This window comes from Neophocaena asiaeorientalis, unplaced genomic scaffold (genome assembly GCF_003031525.2).
Source record: "Neophocaena asiaeorientalis asiaeorientalis breed wild unplaced genomic scaffold, Neophocaena_asiaeorientalis_V1.1 scaffold440, whole genome shotgun sequence".
NCBI classification, from domain to species: domain Eukaryota; kingdom Metazoa; phylum Chordata; class Mammalia; order Artiodactyla; family Phocoenidae; genus Neophocaena; species Neophocaena asiaeorientalis.
This window is the reverse complement of record NW_020174554.1, coordinates 123,288-146,040: the sequence shown is the minus strand read 5'-3', so window position 1 is coordinate 146,040 and position 22,753 is coordinate 123,288. Positions and strand designations below refer to the sequence as shown.

The window sequence follows — 22,753 nt, the reverse complement described above, 5'->3', positions numbered from 1 at the left end:
ATTATGGAGCATATTAAAAAATTCAATCATATTCTCTGTGGGAATGCATCTAACCTTCTTTCTGGAGTTACTTCAGAGAAACATCACATCTCTGTCTTTGAGGTTAAACAGAATAGAGACAGTTTAGATGACTGCTTTCACAAGGGTGAAAACCACACCCTGGTCTTACTAAATTCCAAATCATTCGCTGAAAGAATATCAGATACTAATTTCACATGCAAAATAACAAACTTTGGTCACGGGTGAAATGTGCAATCAATTATCAATCACTGTTGATAATACAACAACAAGAATTTAAACCTCAAGCTCTTTTCCTCTCTCTTGCTCCTTTATTCTTAGTGAGCTTACTATCATATATAATCTAATATATGCCAAATTTAAAATCTGAATTGATGAAAGGACTTTATGTTCTGTCTCTTTTCATTAAGTTTGTTGGAATGTGACGCTTTCCAATTTCAGTCTGAAGTCCTTTCATCAATAACTCTCCCATTGCACCTTCTCCTAATGAGGAACACTGAATCTTAGGCATGGAGGCCCAAGCAGTGACCCAGGAGGGATGACCCTTATGCCACAACACTGGACTATTCAAAAGACAGAGACCTCTCTGCTCTGTGATGTCATCACGGGACAATTAAATGGATGGGAACATTCTTCATTTCGACAAAATCTGCCTCCTTTATCCAAATCACAGTAAGACAATGCCACACCTTTTTCTGATAACAGCTGCTCAAACACTTGAAAACAGATGAGTAATAGCATTTAGCTTCTCTGTCCTAAGCTAAAGTTCTCAGATCCTCTCACTTATTCTCATACATCTTATCACTGCGCCTTACCCACTACCCTCATTTTTCTGCTCACCCTGTTCAAAAGATAGTCAGCATTTCTACACATTACCCTTGAGAATGCAGTATCTGGGACGGGATACCATACTCCAGGTGTGTCTTGGCCATTTCAGAGCATGGCAGAAACATGCCTTCCTTTCACCTGGATGATAGGGGTCAGTTAACAGGGTCTAAGAATATTTTATCTTTTATAATTTTTCAGAGTATAAATGTGACACACTCCCTGTAGAAATTAAAATTACCTATGATATCAAATATCCCAGAATAACTACAATCAATATTTGGAATATTCTTTCTCTACCCGTTTCTCTAGGTGTCTATTTTTTTAACAAAATTGGGATCATATTACATATAATTTTATATACAGAGAATTTCATTTCATATTTCAGCATAGGCTTTTTCCACATCTTTAAAACTCTTTGAAACTCTCATTGTGAACAGTTATGTATCTCACCTTGTGGGCACATCTTATTTAACCATTCCTTCTTGTTAAATATTTATTATAACGTAAGTGTAATATTCATAGTTTCAATTATTATCTATCCTTGTATGTTTAACCACTCCACTTTCTCTGCATGACTTCAGATAACTTACTTGTGCAAAATATTTTAACTTTGTATTCATATTGTTGAATTATTTTCAGAAGGTAATACCAATGCACCCATCTACCACAGCTTTAGGAGCACTTATCTCACTACTACTTTTGCCAGGATTACATATGATTTATTTTAAAAATTTTAAATGAAATGGATTGAAGACAAGTGGCACCTCTTTATTTTAATTTGCATTTTTATGACTAGAAAGGTTAAACTTAAAAAAATTTTTTTTTAATAGCCAGTTATATATTTTCTATTGTAAATTGTCAGGTTAAGCCTGAATTGCATAGTTATTTTATACATTGCTAATACTGATAGTTTTCAAAGATTGTCTATTTTCCTTTTAATTATATTTTTAAACATAAAAACTAATTTTTAAGTTAAATTTATTTGACATTTATCTTCATGATTTCTTCTGCTGTCTTTAGGCATGAAAAGTTTCCCCTATCCTAACATTAGCTAAATGTAAACCTCTATTTTTGCTCTTTCTTTTGTTTGTTTGTTTGTTTTGGCTGTGTTCGGTCTTCATTGCTGCGCATGGGCTTTCTCTCTAGTTGCGGTGAGCGGGGGCTACTCTTCATTGTGATGCGTGGGCTTCTCATTGCGGTGGCTTTTCTTGCGGTGGAGCATGGGCTCTAGGCATGTGGGCTTCAGCAGTTGCAGTGCAAGGGCTTAATAGTTGCACGTGGGCTCTAGAGCACAGGCTCAGTAGTTGTGGCACACAAGCTTAGGTGCACAGCGGTATGTGGGATCTTCCTGGACCAGGGATCAAACTGGCATCTCCTGCAGTGGCAGGCAGATTCTCAACCACTGTGCCACCAAGGAAGTCCCTAAACCTCTATTTTTGAATAGGATTTTTTCTCTTTTTCTATATATTTCTTTCTTTGCTTCCTTTTCCTTTATAAAAAAGAATGGCTTTTAAATCAATTTTCAATGTGTTTTAATGTGGAGAATAGGGCAAGACATTGTTTTTTCCTCAGAATAACTTCTTTTGAGAGCATTTGCTGACTAATCTATCTCATCCTCACTAATGTGTGATGTTTTCTACCAAAAGCTTTTATTATATACCAAGAATATAAATATATCTCTATTCATTTCAGAGCTATCTATTCTACCACTATCATGAGGTTTTATTTATTGCATACTTAATAAAAATGTAAATGATTTCCATTGTTTACCACCAGTCTTTTGGATTATGACTTTCACATATTTTAATTATTTATTGGATTTACCTTTGGTCAGTTGGAGGAAGTTCTCAAGTAAGATTCTTTTTCCTTAATAAAATGATTTGGGTAATAGAGTAATAGTTTAAATTATACCCGAGAGTTTCTATATTTCCACTGTACATGGAAGACAAGTTGCCTAAGTACATTCTCTACTTCCTTAAATTATATACATGCTGTTTCACTGTCTTGTGGCATAGACTAAATTTTGATTGCATGTAGCTAACCTTTTTTTTCCTGCCTGGATAATACACATGATATACTTTTTTTGTATTTATAGAATATAGCTATAGTTTACTTTTTTAATTTGCAGAATTAATGAAAGCAAAATTTTAACTTGATCTAAATAGATATGCTCTCAGTAACTTCCAAATGTAGTAGGATTTTGAAAGTGGAAGTTTCAGCTAAGTCACATTTGTTATAATTGATGAGCCAATATTGATACATTATTATTAACTAAAGTACACAGTTAACATTAGGGTTCACTTTTTGTGTTGTAAATTCTATGAGCTTTGACATATGTATAATGATATGTATCTACCATTACAGTATCCTATAGAATAGTTTCACTGCCCCTAAAATGTCCTATGCTCTACCTTGCCTCTCTCAAAATCTAAAAACCACTGATATTTTTCCTGTCTCTATAATTTTGCCTTTTCTAGGGTGTCATAGAGTTGGAATTGTATAGCCTTTTCAGATTGGCTTCTTTAGCTTTGCACTATGAATTTAAGGTTCCTCCATGTCTTTTTGTGGCTTGATAGCTCATTTCTTTTTATTGCTGAAAAAATATTTAACTGTATAAATGTAGCACAGTTTCCTATTGAAGAACATCTTGGTTGCTTCTAAGTCTTGACAATTATGAATGAAGCTTCTATAAGCATTAATGTGCAGGTTTGTGTATAGACAATAGTTTTCAACTCATTTGGGTAAATATCATGGAGTATGAATGCTGTATCACATGGTAAGAGTATGTTTAGTTTTGTAGGAAACTGCTAAACTGTCTTCCAAAGTGGCTGTACCATTTTGCATTCCCACCAGCAATGAATGAGAGTTCCTTTTGCTCCACATTCTCACCAGCATTTGGTGTTGTCTGTGTTTTGGATTTTGACTGTTCTAATAGGCGGGTTGTGGTGTCTTCATTGTTTTACTTTGAAATGTCCTAATGATATATGATGTTGAACATCTTTTCATATACTTATTTGTCATCTGTATATCTTATTTGGTGAGGTGTCTATTCAGATCTTTTGTCAGTTCTTTTTTTTTTTTTAACATCTTTATTGGGGTATAATTGCTTTACAATGGTGTGTTAGTTTCTGCTTTATAACAAAGTGAATCAGTTATTTTTGTCAGTTCTTAATTGGTTGTTTCTCATTGTTGAGCTTTAAGAATTCTTTGTTGTATTCTGGATACTAGTCCATTTTCAGTTATTTGTTTGTTTTGATATTATGCTCCCAGTCTGTGGTTTGTCTTCTCATTTTCTTAACAGTGTCTTTCACAGAGCCAAAAGTTTTAATTTTAATAAACTGACATCATTTTTTTTCTTTCATGCCTGTGGTGTTGAATCTAAAAACATATCACCAAACCAAAAGTCATCTAGATTTTCTCCTATGTTATTTTCTAATAATTTTTAGTTTAACATTTTACATTTAGGTGAATGATCCATTTTGAGGTAATATTTTTAAAAGGTGTAAGGTCTGTGTCTAGGTTCATTTTCTTCCTCTTTTTTTGAATGTGGATCTTCAGTTGTTCCAGCACTATTTGTTGGGAAGACTATCCTTTCTCCATTGAGCTGTTTTGCTACTTTGTCAAATATAAGTTGACTATATTTGTGTGGGTCTATTTCTGGGCTCTCTATTCTATTCAACTGATGTATTTGCCTATTAACAGTACTATACTGTTTTGATTACAGTAGCTTTTATAGTAAGTCTTGAAGTCAGATAGTATTAGTCCTCTTACTTTGTTATTCTGTTTCAGTATTGTGTTATTCTGTGTCATTTGTCTTTTCCATAAACTTTAGAACAAGTTTGTCAATATCCACAAAATAATTTGCTGGGATTTTGATTCGGATTGTGTTAAATCTATAGATCTAATATTGCAGAACTAACATCTTGACAATATTAAGTCTTCCTATCTCCATTCATGGAACATCCCTCCATTTATTTTGATTTTTTAAATTTTTTTCAGCAAATATTGAAATTCTTTCAGTATTTCCCCCCATATAAATCTTGTGCATATTTTGTTAGCCTTATATCTGTATCTAACAGCATTTAACATTTTGTTAAATGCTAATGAAATGGTATTGTGTTTTTAAATTCAAATTCCAATTGTTCATTGCTAATATATAAGAAATCAGTTGACTTTTGTGTATTAACCTTATATCCTGCAACTTTATTATTATTACTTATTAATTCTAGGAGTTTTGTTGCTGTGGTTGTTGATTCCTTGGGATTTTCTACATAGACCATCATGTCATCTGTGAATAAAGACAGTTTTATTTCTTCCTTCCCAATCTATGTATGTTCAGTTTCCTTTTCTTGTTATTATATTAGCTAGGACCTTCAGTAAGATGTTGAATAGGAGTGGTGAGAGGGAACACCTTGCCTTGTTCCTAAACTCAGAGGGAAATCATCTAGTATTTCACAATTAAGTATGATGTTAGCTGTAGGGTCTTGGTAAATGTGCTTTATCAAGTTGAGGAAGTTCCCCTCTATTCCTAATTTGCTGAAAATTTTAATCTTTGAATGGGTGTTGGATTTTGTCAAATTGATATAAGCATATGATTTTTAGCCTGTTGCCTATGGAATGCTGAACTAGCCTTGTATACCTGGAATAAATCCCACTTGGTTGTGGCATATACTTCTTTTTATACATTGTTGGATGTGATATACTCATACTTCATTGAAAAATTTTGCACCTATGCTCATGAGAGAAATTGTTTGCCTTTCTTGCAGTGACTTTGTTAGGTTTGAGTATTAAGGTAATGCTGGATTCCTAGATTGAGTTAGGAAGTAGCCTCTCTGCTATTTTCAGGAAAAATTGTAAAGAATTGGTATAATTTATCCTGTAAATGTTTGCTAGAATTCATCAGTGAACTAATCTGGGCTGTTGCTTTCTATTTTGAAAGGTTATTTCTTATAGATTCAATTTATTTAGTTGAATAGACTGTTATCTTTAATAACAGATACAGGCTTATTCATTTATACATGTAGGCATATTTATATTAACTGTTTTCTTGGTGAGTTTTGGTAGATTGTGCCTTTCAAAGAGTTTGTCCATTTCATGTAGGTTTTCATATTTGTGGGCATAGAGTTGTTTATAATATTCCTTTCTTATTTTAATGTCCATGGGATCAGTAGTAATTGTCCCTCTTTTATTTCTGATATTAGTAACTTGTGTCTGCTCTCTGACTAGAGGCTCATCAACTTTACTGAATTTTTCCAACAACCAGCTCTCTATCAGATTGTATTTCTCTATCAGTTTTCTGTTTTCAATTTCATTAATTTCTTCTCTAATTCTTATTTCTTTTCTTCTGCTTAATTGGGTTTAATTTGCCCTTGGTTATCTAGTTTTCTAACGTAAAAGTTTAGATTATTGATTTTAGAGTTTTCTAACATATGCATCAATGCATATATGTATAAATTTCCAAGCACAGCTTTCACTGCATCCACAAATTTAGATAACACGTATTTTTATTTAGTTTGAAATATTTTAAAATTATTCTTGAAACTTCTTTTTGACCCATACGTTATTTAGAAGTGTGTTGCTTAACTCTAAGTATTTTGTGGTTTTCCATCTATGTTTCTGTTATTGATATCTAGTTTAATTCCACTGTGGTCTGGGAATACTTCATATAATTTCTATTTAAAAACTTTTAAATTTAGTAAGGTGTGTTTTGTGGCCCAGAATGTGGTCTCTCTTAGTGTGTTCCATGGGAATTTGAGGAGAAGGTGTATTCTGCTGTATTGGATGAAGTATTTTATGATGTCAATTAAATCCAGTTGATTGATGGTGCTCTTCATTTCAATTATGTCCTTACTGATTTTCTGCCTGCTAGATTGGTCAACTGCTGACAGAGGTGTGTTGAAGACTACAGCTATAATGGTGTATTCATCTATGTCTCCTTGCAGTTCTTATCAGTTTTTGTCTCAAATTTTGATGTTCTGTTGTGCACACACATTATGTCATAATTTGACACATTATGTCTTCATGAATAATTGATCTCTTTATCATTACATAATGTTGCTCCTCATCTTTGATAATTCTCCTCGCTCTGGAGCTGGCTTCATCTGAAATTAATATAGCTACTCCACCTATCTTTTGACTAGTGTTAGCATCCCTTTACTTTCTCCATTGCTTTACTTTACTTTTAATTTGTACCTCTGTCCTTATATTTAAGGTGAGTTTCTTAATATATAATTAGGTCTTTTTTATTCACTCTGACAATCTCTGCCTTTTAATTGGTATATTTAGGCCACTGCTGTTTAAAGTGATAGTTTTTATAGCTGGATTAATATCTACCATATTTTTTATTGTTTTCTATTGATATTTATCACCATTGCTCAGTTTTTCTTTTCTTTATTTTTCTGCCCTCTATGTTTTCGATTGAGAATTTTTACAATTCCATTTTTTTCCTCCTCTCTTAACATAGCAATTCTACTTCATTTTAAACTTTTCTAAGTGGTTGCCCTAGGGTTTTCAATATACATTTACATCTAATCCAACTACTCTTTCAAATCACACAATACTACTCCATTCAAGTACCTTATAATAGATTATTCCCAATTCCTTCTCCCTTCTGTACCTTATAACACTGCTGTCATTCATTCCACTTACCCTTAATCTATAATCACAGAATACACTGTTGCTATTATTATTTGAACTATTTTAAATTAAGAATAAAAACTAGATCTGAGTTTCTGACCTATGTCATTTCTTTCTTTCTGAAGACATTCCTTCTGCATTTCTTGCAAGATAGGTCTCCTGATGACAAATTCCCTCATTTTTTGTTTGTCTGAGAAAGTCTTCATTTCTCTTGCACTTATAGAGGATAATTTTGCTGGATATAGAATTCTAAGGTGTTTTTTTTTCTTTCTTTCAACATAAAATATTTCACTCTTCTCTCTTGCTTGCATGATTTCTAAAGAGAAGTCTGATGCAATTGTTAATCTTGCTCCTCTGGCTTCTTTCAAGATTTTCACTTTGTCTTCATTTTCTGCAGTTTGAATGTGATATGCTTAGGTTTAGATTTTTTGATATTTACTCTGGTTGGTATTCTCTAAGCTTCCGGTTCTCAGTTTGGTATTAATTTTTGGAAACTATTGGTCATCACTGCTTCAGATATTTCTTCTCTTCCTTTCTCTTTCTGGTATTCCTATTACATGTATGTTACACCTTTAGTAATTATTTCACAGCTCTTGGATATTCTGTCTTTTTCAATCTCTTTTTCCTCTTTGCACTTGAGTTTTCAAAATTTCCATTGATATTTCTTCAAGCTCACTGACCATCTGCTTGGCCATGTCCAGTCTATTGATGAGCACATCAAAGGCATTCTTCATTTATGTTATGGTATTTTTTTATTCTAACATTTCCTTTTGATTCTTTCTTAGAGTTTCTGTGCTTCTGCTTATATTGTACCTCTATTCTTTATTCTTTTATGCTGTTCACTTCCTCCATTAGCACATTCATCATACTTACTTGTTTCAAGTCCTTGGTTTGATAATTTCAACATTTCTTCCATATTTGAGTCTGATTCTGATGCTTAATGTGTCTCTGAGCTGTTTTTATTTTCTTTTACTGTATGTGCAGTTTTTAATTGAAAGCCAGACATGACGTACTGGGTAAAAGAAACTGAGATAAATAGGTGTTTATTGTGTGGTTTTATGTATATCTGGCTAGAGGTAGGATGTATTTATTGTTTTCTTTTGCTGTATCAGAGGCTAAACTTTCATCTGGTTTCCTTGTTTTTGTCTTCCCAGTTGTCTCTGGGTTTCCCTGAGGCTTCTTAAATAAGGCCTGAGATGTGCAGTTCTTTCCTTTGCAATTCCCTCTTGTTATTTAGGCTCTGTTAAGGTTGTGGTAAGGTGTAGGGAGAAGGGAAGCATCCTATAGTCCTGTGATTAGGTCTCAATCTTTTAGTGAGCCTGTGCCCCAGGGCTGTGACCTTTACAAATTACTCTCATATTTTTTTCCCCTCATTTTGGTAAGACCAGGGTTGAAGTTGGGTATTTCCCTTCCCTCATGTTGTGGCTTTGGTACAACCCTGATCAGTTTCTCTTAAAGACAGGTCTTGTTAAGAAGAAGAGAATATCCTGAGTGTATTTCAAAATAGTTTCTCTTCCCCTTCCCCTGAGAGATGTACAAAGGGATTTTTCTTCAAACTTCACTGTGAGAATCTGGTAGGGTTCCTGGAGGTAAAACTCACAAAAATGTGTGGTGTCCCCTTAAGACTCAGCTCAAGTCTGTCTACTCTGAACTTCCAGCAATTTGTCGATTACAGTTTAGGATTTCTTACCCCAGCATTGGTTCCTCAGAGGTTTCTGCTCTTGGGCTTCTGTTCTGGTAAGTTGTATTTGCCTGTCTGTCTCTCCAGTTTGGGGACTAACAGTATTTTGCCCAGCGACCTCATTCTGAGATGAATCTAAGAAAAATTGTTGATTTTCAGTTTATTCAGCTTTTTTTCTTATTGTGAGAATGGGAGTGACGACTTCCAAGTTCTTTATATGCTGGAATGGAAGTCCTGATTCACTTTTTAAAACTATTATTGATTTTTCTTGCTCTATATCTAAACATTCATTAAATTTTAATTTTAAAACAGATTAGCAAAAGGAAGAAAATCAACAGAATTTCAACATTCGTAAATAACTATTGTTGATATTTGTGTATATATCTTTTCAGTCTTTTTTCTGCACATGTCTGCCTATTCCTCTATCTTTCTATCATCTATCTATCTAGCTATCTATCATCATCTATCATCTATCTATCTACCTATCTATCCAGCTACCTACCTATCTAATTACTTATGCCTCTCCCAACAAACAAAGAATTAAAATGGGCCTTTGGACCTAAGATGGTAAGATTGTATGCAAATATATGGTTATGATATTACCTTTTAAAAATTCTTTGCAAACTTAATAGGTAAAAATATAAGTGTTTTCCATTACATTTTTTACTTCTTTGACATTTTCTCATTGATGTATGAGTTCTATATATAACAAAAGATTACTCTTTTATTATATATAATACCATATGATACACTATCATTCACCTTGTTTTTCTATTTTATTTTGAGGTCTGCATTGCTTTTGAACCTAAATTAAAGAGATTGAGTTGATGGTTTTGTGTGATAAACAAAAGTCTGGAGTAACTTAAGTTGAATCATGAACATAACAAGTTAGTGAAAACAATAAATTGAATATCAAAATTATGGATAAAATAATGGAGTAGTAACACTGTGGAAGTTAATTTAACATCAGTATATAATAAAATCCTCTACTCTCACATAATAGAATACTAATACAGTAATGAGAATAAACAAACTACAACTACATGCAATAATATGAAAGAATCTCAAAAGATGTTGAATATAAAAAGAGTGATATTAATAATTTCATTTATATAAAGATTAAAAGTAGGCAAATTTATCTATGGTATGAGAAGTTACCATTGACCTAGGGAGTAGTGACTGGAATGGTCACTAGTAGGGCTCTGGGATCCTGGTGATTTGGCTGTGTTCATTTCATGAAAATTCATTGTGCACTTATGCTTTGTGTAGTTTTCTGTATGTATGTTATACTTTAAAAAATTATTGTTGAGCAGGACTTCCCTGGTGGTGCAGTGGTTAAGAATCCACCTGCCAGTGCAGGGGACACAGGTTTGATCCCTGGTCCGGGAAGATCCCATATGCCTGTAAGTAACTAAGCCCATGTGTCACAACTACTGAAGCCTGTGTGCGGCAACTATTGAAGCCCGCGTGCCTAGAGCCTGTGCTCTGCAACAAGAGAAGCCACTGCAATGAGAAGCCCGTGCACCACAATGACGAGTAGTCCCCGCTCACCACAACTAGAGAGAAAAAGCCTATGCACAGCAACAAAGACCCAAAATAAAATCTAAAAATTAAAAAAAAGTATTATTGAGATATAATTGACATATAACATTATATTCATTTCAGGTGTACAATATAATGATTCAATATTTGTATATATTGTAAAATGATCACCACAATAAGTCTAGATAACATCCATCACCACACAGTTACAAATTTTTTTCCTTGTGATGCATATTTTTTAAATCGACTGTCTTAGCAACTTTCCAATATACACTTCAGTATTATTAACTATAGTTAACATGCTGTACATTACATCCCCAGGACTTACTTCTTTTATAACTGGAAGTCTGTACCTTTTCACCCCCTTCACACCATTTCTCCCACCCTCCCAACCCCGTGGCTCTGGCAACCACAAATCGGTTTGTATGAGTTTGTTTGTTTCTGTATCTATGAGTTTGTTTTTCAGATTCTACATGTAAGTGACCTCATAAGGTATTTGTCATCCTCTGTCTAACTTATTTCACTTAGCATAATGTCCTCAAGTTCCACCTACATTGTCACAAATGGCAAGATTTCATTCGTTTTACAGCTGAATAATATTCCATTATATATGTGTATATGTATGTACAAATATATACACAAACACATACATACAGGCACACCTCATTTTATCGCACTTCTCTTTATTGTGCTTTGCAGATATTACATCATTTTACAAATCGAAGGGATTTGTGGCAACCCAAGTAAGTCTGTCAGCACCATTCTTCCAGCAGCATTTGCTCCCTCTGTGTCTCTGAGTCACAGTTTGGTAATTATCACAATATTTCAAACTTTTTCGTTATTATTATATTTGTTATGGTGATCTGTGATCTTTGATGTTATTACTATGACTTGCTGAAGGTTCTAATGATGGTTAGCATTTTTTAGCAACCAAGTATTTTAAAATTAAGGCATTGTTTTTTAGATTTAATGTTACTGAACACTTAATAGACTACAGTATCATGTAAACACAACTTTTATATACACCACCAAAATTTTGTAGGTGGTCGGGAACTGAACCTACAATATCACTGAGGTATGCCTGTGTCACACATTTTTTTAATTCACTCATCCATCAATGGACACTTAGGTCACATCTATGTCTTGGCTATTGTAAATAATGCTGCACTGAACATGAGGGTGCATATATCTTTTGAAGTTCGTGTTTTTATTTACTTTGGATAAATACCCAGAAGTGGAATTCTATTTTTAATTTTTTGAGAAACCTCCATACTGTTTCCATAGTGGTTGTACCAATTTACATTCCCACCAAGAATTCCCAGTGCACAAGAATTACTTTTGCTTCCCATCCTCACCAACACTTGTTACTTCTTCTCTTTTTAGAACAGCCATTCTAACTGGTGTGAGGTGCTATTTCATTGTGATTTTGGTTTGCATTTCTAGTATGTATGTTATACTTCAATAAAAAATTTAAAAAGACCTGTACCTTGACCAAATACCAGGTTCCCTCCAACCACCAATAAAAAATGTGTCAAGGGCTTCCCTGGTGGTGTAGTGGTTGGGAATCTGCCTGCTAATGCAGGGGACACGGGTTCCAGCCCTGGTCTGGGAGGATCCCACATGCCGCGGAGCAACTAGGCCCGTGAGCCACAACTACTGAGCCTGTGCATCTGGAGCCTGTGCTCCGCAACAAGAGATGCCGTGATAGTGAGAGGCCCGCGCACCACAATGAAGAGTGGCCCCCGCTTGCCACAACTAGAGAAAGCCCTCACACAGAAACGAAGACCCAACACAGCAAAAATAAATAAATTAATTAATAAACTCCTACCCCCAACATCTTCTTTGAAAAATAAAAAATGTTTCAAGGTGGTGCCTATCATAGTGTATCTGCAAGAATATTTATAATTGTGGTCTTGTGCTTTATAGTTTGTGGTATAAATAATGTACCCCCACAGTACTCTCTCAAAGTACTGTCTCAGTGCTCCCACCAGGTCACTGTGGATTTCCAAGGTGAGAAGAAAGGTGATTCATTCTATATTGACACCACCTTGCAATGCACACATCTGAATGTGCCCAGAATTAAATTGGCCTAAATTCCCTATACTACATCTCTTTAGATCAACTCTCAGTCGGTGTTAACTCAATGGTGGGAAACCTTTCACAATGAATATGTATAAAAAATCAAATTAAAAAACCAAATGAATACGTATAAAAAACCAAATTATTGTACAATTTAAATATCTTACAATTTAGTTTGTCAATTACACCTCAATAAAGCCAAAAAAATGTAACAGACAAACAAAACAAAAACAAAGTCTGTGCAAAGGATATAAACTGGCTCCATAGCAGGGCTGTGTGGAACAAGTTTGGTTGCTCTTCACCCCTCAGACCCAGAGCATCAGCACCACTATATTTTGAAAGGCCAGTCCACTGGACTTCTTTTTTTTGCTCCATGATGATTGTATTTTAAGAATCTCATTGCTCCTTTCTATTATTGGGCCTCAGAATCACTCTGATATAACTCAATAGGTTACAAAAACTTTGAATCTTATGGAACTCCTTAAACTTCTTATGCAAATCTATAACCTCTTCTTCAGACACTTTTAAACTCCAAATTTTAATGTATTTTTGTGTGCGTGTGCACACACACACAACACACACACACGCTTCACCAGACTGCTCCAAACTAATTTATTCAAAGAAAAATTTACAGAAATGTATATAAAATTTCAGACAAACTCCTGCTCTTCAAAAGACCATGATCTGATAATATTAAAACAAGTACTAGGAAGTTAGTATCAATGAAACCCTTCAGCAGTGTGACAAACAGAATTTTTACTTCAATTTAACTAGTTGCTCAAATTCAATTAATATAGACTAAGAATCCATTAGCCCTTGAAGAGGCTTCAAAAAAGTACCAAAACACTAAATACACAAGTTAACCCAAATCCCAAATTATCTTTGACATTTGCTATAATTTGGTGCATTTCCCCTACTATCATCTTGAGTAGTTAGTGTGTGGCAATTCTGTCTGGAGTTCTTGATAACTGAAGAGTCCTTTTCAGTGTTAAGACCTTAATTTTTTTTTCTGGAGTAAACACGGACATGCTTAAAGAAGCTAAATTTATTTCATAAAGGTATTAAATGCAATAAAATGAGTATACTGCGTTAAGTGACGGCATTTAAAAAAACTAAATCTCACTCCATATATTTTCTACATCTCTAAGTTCATGTAATATAGTATTTTACATTAAATTTAAGTATACTTTAAAGATTCTGAGCTTCTTTTTGAGATTTCCTCTTCCCTACTACACTTCTGGCTAATGGTTTCCAACCTATTTAAACTAAATAAATGGCAGCATCAAGCCAGATCAAATCAAAGCAAACCAAACAAAATGCAATGTAGCACATCACCTTTACTTGAATTAGTAAAAGCTTTATAAGGATTAATTGCTCTCTGCTACATTTTTTGGAAAGGTTTAACAGTAGGATTATGCAAGAAGAAACAAAATGAAAAAAATTCAACGAATAGTACTGATAGGATAACTTCATTTCTGTTTTTTGAAAATAAAGATACTTTATATAGTAATAAAGCTAAAGCAGTCCAGGAAAATATAAATTGTGTTATGAATCTATTAAATCTGAGTAGAGATTTTTATTCTAATGAGAATATTAATTTCTACAGTTTAAAAACTTGTAGTAGTGTGTTCGTATTTTCGTAATAAGACTTTTTCAAAACCAAAATAAAAATAAGGACACTTTTTGGAGGTAGAAAGCTCTTCTTATCATTGTTTATTTAACACTACAGCCAATGAATAGAGATAGAGCTTATGCATTTTGCTGGGGAAATAGCTATTAAAAGCTCTTATAGGAGCGTCCTGCTGCTAATGTCCTTGCCAGCATCATCTCTGTATTAACTCTCACTAAGGACCCAGAACTCTAAAAACCAGATATGAGGCAGGACCTGTGTGTCTGACATGGCCTCCAGACAAGTGTCATCACTTCACATGCACCTGGGACCACTGCAAAAAAAATTTTTCTTTTTAAATGGGATAGAGTTGTAATGTAAAAAATAAATAGTTGAAGGTAGGGTTGGATTAGGTGCATTCCATTCTCAGAGGCATACAGATAACCCAAAACTCTATTTTTTTCCCTCTAGAAAATAAACAATAACCAAGTATTGCATAACATGTTCATTTTAAGTGATATAAAGCCCCTCATAAGCATCCACAAATTGAATAAGGGACATGGAACTAATGGCTTCAGGGTGGTTTCTGCCTCCAGGTGCTCCTTTGGATGACTTTCTAATTGAAAGCCTAATGAGGGGTAAGCAGGGGACCCCTTGGAGAGCACTCATATGTGCTTCTTGCTCTGTGGAGACACAGAGGACTGGAGCCTGACTTACACTGGTTAGAGCAAAAAACAACTGTGAACAGGTTCTGCTTCCAACAGGGCACATAGAAGGCAAGGGATTGGCTGAGCAATTCTTGGGGGATGGAGCAGGGGAGTGTGTTGAGGTGAGATCAATCGACATGCTGGGAGAACATGAGTTTTTGCTGTAGAATGGATGTGGGCAGTGTAGGGGAACCGGCATGGAGTGAGTCCTCTTGGGTTGCCAGGAGGATATAGGCCATCAAAGTTAAACTAGGCTAGAGATGGGCCACCAGATGTCCAGGGGCATAAAGTGGAGAAACATGAGAACATAATGTATTAACCAGTTTCTAGAGATGGCTTAAAACAAACAAACAAGCAAGGAAAAATCCTACTTCATATCCTTGCAATACGTATGCATGTGGCCTCACAATCCTTTATACCATGAGTAATAAAACTCAAGCTGAATTTTGAGTAGGAAAGACAGTTAAATCTCAATTCTAATTTTTTTGAATTCAAAAAATTCCATATGAAATTTAACAACTGCATTACTATCTAACATTTAAATATATATCAATATATGTCCATAACTATATATATATAGGTATAGATACAGATATATATACAAACCTTTGGAAAACAGACCTATTTTGGTCTGTTTCTAAAGGTAGATGAGAGGAAAATTTTAAGATATTCTCAAAGAATCTTGATTTGTCTCATGCTGTGATCCTGTTATTTAATAATAGTATGTAAATATTATTCTCTAGGTCTGTGTTTAAAGAAATACATAGAAAACAAAGACCTAGCATCAAAATATGCTATATGAGAGTAGACATGCTTTCTTATGAATGCTCATAACCATTGTTTAATTCCTTACACAAAGTTTTCTGGTATTAATCAAGGACATTTGTTATTTGTTACTCTGACTCACATGGTTTAACATTACTATTTAAAAACCAGCTAAGTTACTGTATGTAGATTCAATGACCAGTTACATCATTAGAAGTATGAGCTGATCTGAAACTGAGTCACCTAAAATGTTTCCATGAAAGTTGACATTCAAAGCAGGTTGTTAGTAAGTTTTAAAAAGAAAAATTAGTGGAGGAACAACATTTTGACTAATACTTTTACTATCAATCCAGAAAAATGTAGATCATAAGCCATGCAAAACTGCTTTGTGGCAGTCTTCTTTCTTTCAAGTGTATGAAAGTATCAAGCACCTCAAAAACAAAGAATGAACAAGCAAGTGATGTCATGTTAGAAAAATGCATCGTTTTAAAAAATATTATACTATTGAACTCTAGTCATCTTACACAAGTGGCATCTTACAAAAGTGGCAATCTTTTCTTAAATAATTCACCAAGACTTTGGGACAAGTGATGGAGTTACTGCATTCTGCATTCTTCCTTTACTTTCCAAAGGCTGAGATTATGAAGTTAGACAACGTTGGTGCGCTTGCTTACCACGGGTCTGTGTACGTCCCAGAATGCTCTCTCCTGACTATCAAGGATCTTTCTTTCAATCTTGTCTCTCTTCTTGTCCACTCTGTTAATATCATAACAATGAATAATAAGTAGTGTTAATTGTAGTGCCTCTCTGGACAAAAGGCCACAACTTGGACAAATCTTCCAAAAGACTCACAAGGACTCACTTTGCTTGTGCTTCTGCTTGCATAAAAATGAACTCCCACTTCCGAGCAAATGCCCTCTGCAGCCTGGCCAAGCTCTCCTGAAAAATATACCACGGTGAAGACATTCTGGTCCTCAGGTTTACTCCTCCCTTCTAGTTTATCTACCATATGTACTTACCAAAAAAACAAATCAGAATTTCTAAAGGAGTAAGTGTACTTGGAATGATAAGTCATGCTCACTGAACGCAGCTAATACTCATATTAACAGTCATAGAGGACACAGGAAAACCTATTATGAGTATTAATATTGGAGAATATAACTAAATATCAAAAATACTCAACTTACCTTATATAAAAAAAGTGCTCAAGACTAATCCATTGGATTTTCCTGTGCTCATTTTACTGAGGAACAGGAAAGCAATACTCTCTACTACTGATTCAACCAGTCTATCCAGTTCCTGAGAAAAATTTAAACCTTCAGCCCCCTACTACCCAGTTGTGGACAGTGCTTCAAGTTTAGTAAATCAGAACATAGCAACCATCTGAACAAACTATATGAGACTAATCTGCTGATGGTGACCAACATAAAGGTTATGCAAAAACCATTTTCCCAGTGTAAATGCTCTATAATTCTCTAAGTTTGGATATCTTCATTATATATAGTATATATATATATACATATATATAAGTTTTTACATTTAAGTCAATTTTAGCAAATAAGATATGCTTCCTCCTTCTTCTCTGAGTTTGTGTATTTAGAATTTCACCATCCTCAGTGTGAATGATGAGAGGAAGTAAGCAAGTAAGGGATATGTTAAATCATTATGCTGCCCTTCCCTGGAAATCTGATCCCTAAGATCCATGAATGTAGAAAGTTAAGAGTGCCCAGAAATGACCGTAGGCCTTATTCTTGCTCATTTTATACCTTTCTTTGTCAGGAAGTCCTTGGTACTTACAGCTTCATAGTCAGCTAGTTCCAGCCTTGCTTTGTTTTGCATTGTTCTTTTGCAGAGGTAAACCGCTGTAAAGGAAAAAAAATCAATCATCTCTCACCTGCTTATTTACATTGAGACACTAAAAATAAAAACAGAGCATTATAAACCAAGACATGTTGGTCTTTGTCATTTTTCCACAAGTTGTAATTTTCTCTTTTTAACTTTTTTTGGACAAAATAAGTAATCTGTAACATCATTACTGAAATTCAAACATAGCGGTAATATAAAAAGGCGTTATAAGAAAATAGATATGTTTAGAAATTTGGTAACCATTTCCTTTATTTCATTAAATAGTTGTCACAATTTTAGCTTCCTCAAAATATAAGGGGAAAAAATAAAGCCTTTTCAATAAAAGATCAAATGAATGTTAAAATCTGGATATACAAATAAAACGATTTTTAAAAAAAGAATTGCACGAAGAGGGAATCACTATTTGCACGTTCAATTATTTCCGTATTCTATTGTCAACTGAAATAATTTATTAATGTAAACCGAAGGCTTCTTAGCATCTTCTTTGCTGCAATCCACAAGGATCAATCATCAATCAGTCATTTTGTCACTAGGAGAGAGGAGAGTATATATCTGACCTAACTATAATCCAATAACCTTTTAATTCCATTTTCCTTGAGAACTCTGTCTTCTCCATTACCAGGCAAAGTCCATCTGGGCAGAAGATTTACAGGATAAATGGCAGATAGAAAGAGGACGTTGACAGCAGCATTGCCATCGAACAGTCAAATTTCTTCAGTGATTTCAGGAATATTAGTGACTCTCATGTTAATATCAAGACATTCAGAAGGGAGGAGACAGGATGTTGAAGAAGGAGGACTGGAGCTCTCTCACAAAATACCAAAATCACAACTATCTTCAGAACAACCACTGACAAAAAAAAGACTGTAACCTACCAAAGAAGATATTCTACATCCAAAGACAAACAGGAAGCCACAATGAGAAGGGGCGTTTTCACAATATAATCAAATCTCATACCCACCAGGTGGGCAACCCACAAACTGGAAAACAATTATATCTCAGAAGTTCTCCCACAGTAGTGAGACTTCTGAGCCAGACATCAGGCTCCCCAGTCTGAGGGTCTGGCATCGGGAGGAGGAACCACCAGAGAATTGGGCTTTGAAGGCCAGGGGACTTGAGTGCAGGAGCTCCACAGGACTGGGGGAAACAGACACGCCACTCTTGAAGGGTGCACACAAGGTTTCATGTGCCCTGGCATCCAGGACAAAGCAGTGACTCCACAGGAGCCTGCGCCAGATCTACCTGCAAGTCTTAGAGGGTCTCCTGGGGAGGCACGGGTGGGCTGTGGCACATGGTGAGGGCAAGGACACTGGTAGTGGAGGGCCAGGGAATATTCATCAGTGTGAGCTCTCCAGGAGGCTGCCATTTTGGCACTGAGACCCAACCCCACCCAGCAGCTTGCAGACTCCAGTACTGGGACGCCTCAGGCCAAACAACCAACAAGGTGAGAACACAGCCCCACCCATCAGCAGACAGGCTGCTAAAAGTTGTCCTGAGCTCACAGCCTCCTCTGAACACACCTGTTGACATGGCCCTGCCCACCATAGGGACAACACCCAGCTCCCCCCACCAGTGGGCAGGCACCAGTCTCTCCTACCAGGAAGCCTGCACAAGTCCCTGGAAGAACCTAACCACCAGGGGGCAAACACCAGGAGCAAGAGGAAGTATGATCCTGCAGCCTGCAGAACAGAGACCACAAACAGAAAGCTAGACAAAATGAGATGGCAGAGAAATATGTTCCAGATGAAGGAACAAGATAAAATCCCAGAAGAACAAGTAGGTGAAGTGTATAGATAGGCAATCTACCTGTAAAAGAATTTGGAGTAATGATCCTAAAGATGATCCAAGATCTCAGAAAAAGAATGAAGGCACAGACCAAGAAGATAAAAGAAACGTTTAACAAAGAGGTAGATAATTCAAAGAACAAAAAACAGAGATGAACAATAAAATAACTGAAATGAAAAATATACTAGAAGGAATAATTAGCAGAATAAATGAGGCATAAGAAGAGACAAGTGAGCTGGAAGGCAGATTGGTGGAAATCACTGCCATGGAACAGAATAAAGAAAAAAGAATGAAAATGAATGAAGACAGTCATAGAGAGCTCTGGGACAACATTAAATGTACCAACATTTGCATTATAGGGGTCTCAGAAGGAGAAGAGAGAGAGGAAAGGACCTGGGAAAACACTTGAACAGATAATAGGAGAAAACTTCCTTAACATGGAAAAGGAAACACTCACTCAAGTCCAGGAAGCACAGAGAGTCCCATACAGGATAAAACCAAGGAGGAATATGCAAAGACACATATTAACCAAACTAACAAAAATTAAAAGCAAAGAGAAAATAGTAAAAGCAACAAGGGAAAAGCAACAAATAACATGCAATGGAATCCCAATAAGGCTATCAGCTGATTTTTCAGCAGAAACTCTGCAGGCCAGAAGGGAATGACATGATATATTTAAATGATGAAAGGAAAAAAACTATAACTAAGAATACTCTACTTAGCAAGGCTCTTGTTCAGACTTGAGGAGAAATGAAAAGCTTTACTGACAAGCAAAAGCTAAGAGAATTCAGCACCACCAAACCAGCTTTACAACAAATGCTAAAGGAATTTCTCTAGGCAGAAAAGAAGAGGTTATATATATATATATATACACATATATATGTGTATATGTGTATATATATATGAATATATATATATAGCTAAATAAAAACCACATGGTAACCTCACATAAAAATCTACAATAGATACACACACAAAAGAAAAAACATAATAAAACACAACACCAAAGATACTCATCAAATCACAAGAGAACAAAATAGGAAGGGAAGAAAAAAGACCTACCTAAAGAAATCAAAAACAATTAACAAAATGCCTGCACCACCAAACCAGCTTTACAACAAATGCTAAAGGAATTTCTCTAGGCAGAAAAGAAGAGGCAACAACTAGAAAGAAAGAAACAAACAAAATTACGAATGGGAAAGTTCACCAGTAAAGGCAAACATACAGTAAAGGTTGGAACTCATCCACGTGCAAATATGATATTAAAACCAGCAATCATGAGGAGAGCACAAATCCAGGATGTTCAAAATGCATTTGAAGAGACAAGCAACTTGAAAATAAAATGCCAATAGAACATACATATTGATAATTACCTTAAATGTAAATGGATTAAATACTACAAAGAAAGGCATAGACTGGCTGAATGGATACAAAAACAAGACCTGTATATATGCTGTGTAAAAGTGACCCACTTCAGATCTAGGGAAACATACAGACTGAAAGTGAGGGGATGGAAAAAGATATTCCATGCAAATGGAATTTAAAAAAAAAGCTGGAGTAGCAATACTCATATCAGACAAAACAGACTTAAAAATAAAGACTGTTACAAGAGGCAAAGAAGGACACCACATAATGATCAAGAGATGAGTCCAAGAAGATGACAAAACAATTGCAAATTTATGTTCACCCAACATAGGAGGATCTCAATATATAAGGCAAATGCTAACAGTATTAAAGGAAAAATCAACAGTAACAGAATAACAGTGGGGGACTTTAACACCTCACTTACATCAATGGAGAGAACATGCAGACAGAAAATCAATAAGGAAACACAATAAGGCCTTAAATGACACATTAGACTAGATGGCCTTAATTGATATTTATAAAACATTCCATCCAAAAGCAGCAGAATACACATTCTTCTCAAGTACACATGGAACATTCTCTAAGATAGAACACATGTTGGACCACAAAGCAAGCCTCTATAAATGTAAGAAAATTGAAATCATATCAAATATCTTTTCTGACCACATGGCTATGACATTAGAAATCAACCAGAAGAAAAAAAACAGAAACACGTGGAGGTGAAATATGTCACTAAACAATCAACGGATCACTGAAGAAATCAAAGAGAAAATTAAAAAATACCTAGAGACAAATGACAAGGAAAACATGACAATCCAAAACCTATGGGGTGCAGCAAAAGCAGTTCTAAAAGGGAAGTTTATAGCAATACAATCTTACCTCAGGAAACAAGGGAAATCTTAAATCAACAACCTAAACCTATACCAAATCAACTAGAGAAAGAAGAACTAAAAAAACCCAAAGTTAAGTAGAAGAAAGAAAACATAAAGATGAGAGCAGAAATAAATTAAATACAGACTAAGAAAACAATAGAAAACATCTATGAAACTAAAAGATGGTTCTTTGAAAAGATAAACAAAACTGATAAACCTTTAGCCAGACTCATCAAGAAAAAATGGGAGAGGACTGAAATCAATAACATTAGAAATGAAAAAGGAGAAGTTACAACAGACACCACAGAAATACAAAGGACCATAATACACTACTACAAGCAACTATATACCAATAAAATGGACAACCTAGAAGAAAAGGACAATGTTGTAGAAAGTACAATCTCCCAAGACTGAATCAGGAAGAAATGGAAAATATGAATAGACCAATCACAAGCACTGAAATTGAAACTGTGAATCACAACAAACAAAAGGCCAGGAACAAATGGCTTCACAGGCAAATTCTATCAAACATTTAGAGAGGGGCTAACATCTATCCTTCTGAAACTATTCCAAAAAATTGCAGAGAAAGGAAAACACCCAAACTCATTCTATGAGTCCACCATCACCCTGATACCAGACAAAGATATCACAAAAAAAGAAAACTATAGGCCAATATCACTGATGAACATATACACAAAAATCCTCAACAAAATACTAGCCATCTGAATCCAACAATACCTTATAAGGATCATAAACCATGATCAAATGGGATTTATTTCAGGTGTGCAAGTGTTTTTTAATATCCACAAATCAACCAGTGTGATACAGTACATTAACAATTTGAAGAACAAAAACCATATGATCATCTCAATAGATGCAGAAAAAGCTTTTGACAAAATTCAACAGCCATTTATGATAAAAACTCTCCAGAAAGTGGGCATAGAGGGAACATACCTCAACATAATAAAGGCGATATATGACAAACCTACAGGTAACATCA

General features: G+C 35.0%; 1 protein-coding gene across 2 annotated transcripts in view; it reads right to left on the bottom strand.

Annotated features, from left to right (window-relative positions):
* RGS7 (regulator of G protein signaling 7) overlaps positions 1–22,753 on the bottom strand; it is a 176,707-nt gene that overhangs the window by 66,613 nt on the left and 87,341 nt on the right. For both annotated transcript variants that reach the window (XM_024757460.1, XM_024757459.1), the window contains exons 4-6: positions 17,663–17,727; positions 16,728–16,804; positions 16,540–16,621 (exon numbers count right to left, since the gene is read on the bottom strand). In XM_024757460.1, coding sequence (XP_024613228.1) covers positions 16,540–16,621; positions 16,728–16,804; positions 17,663–17,727 — 224 coding nt within the window. The remainder of the gene's footprint in view (positions 1–16,539; positions 16,622–16,727; positions 16,805–17,662; positions 17,728–22,753) is intronic.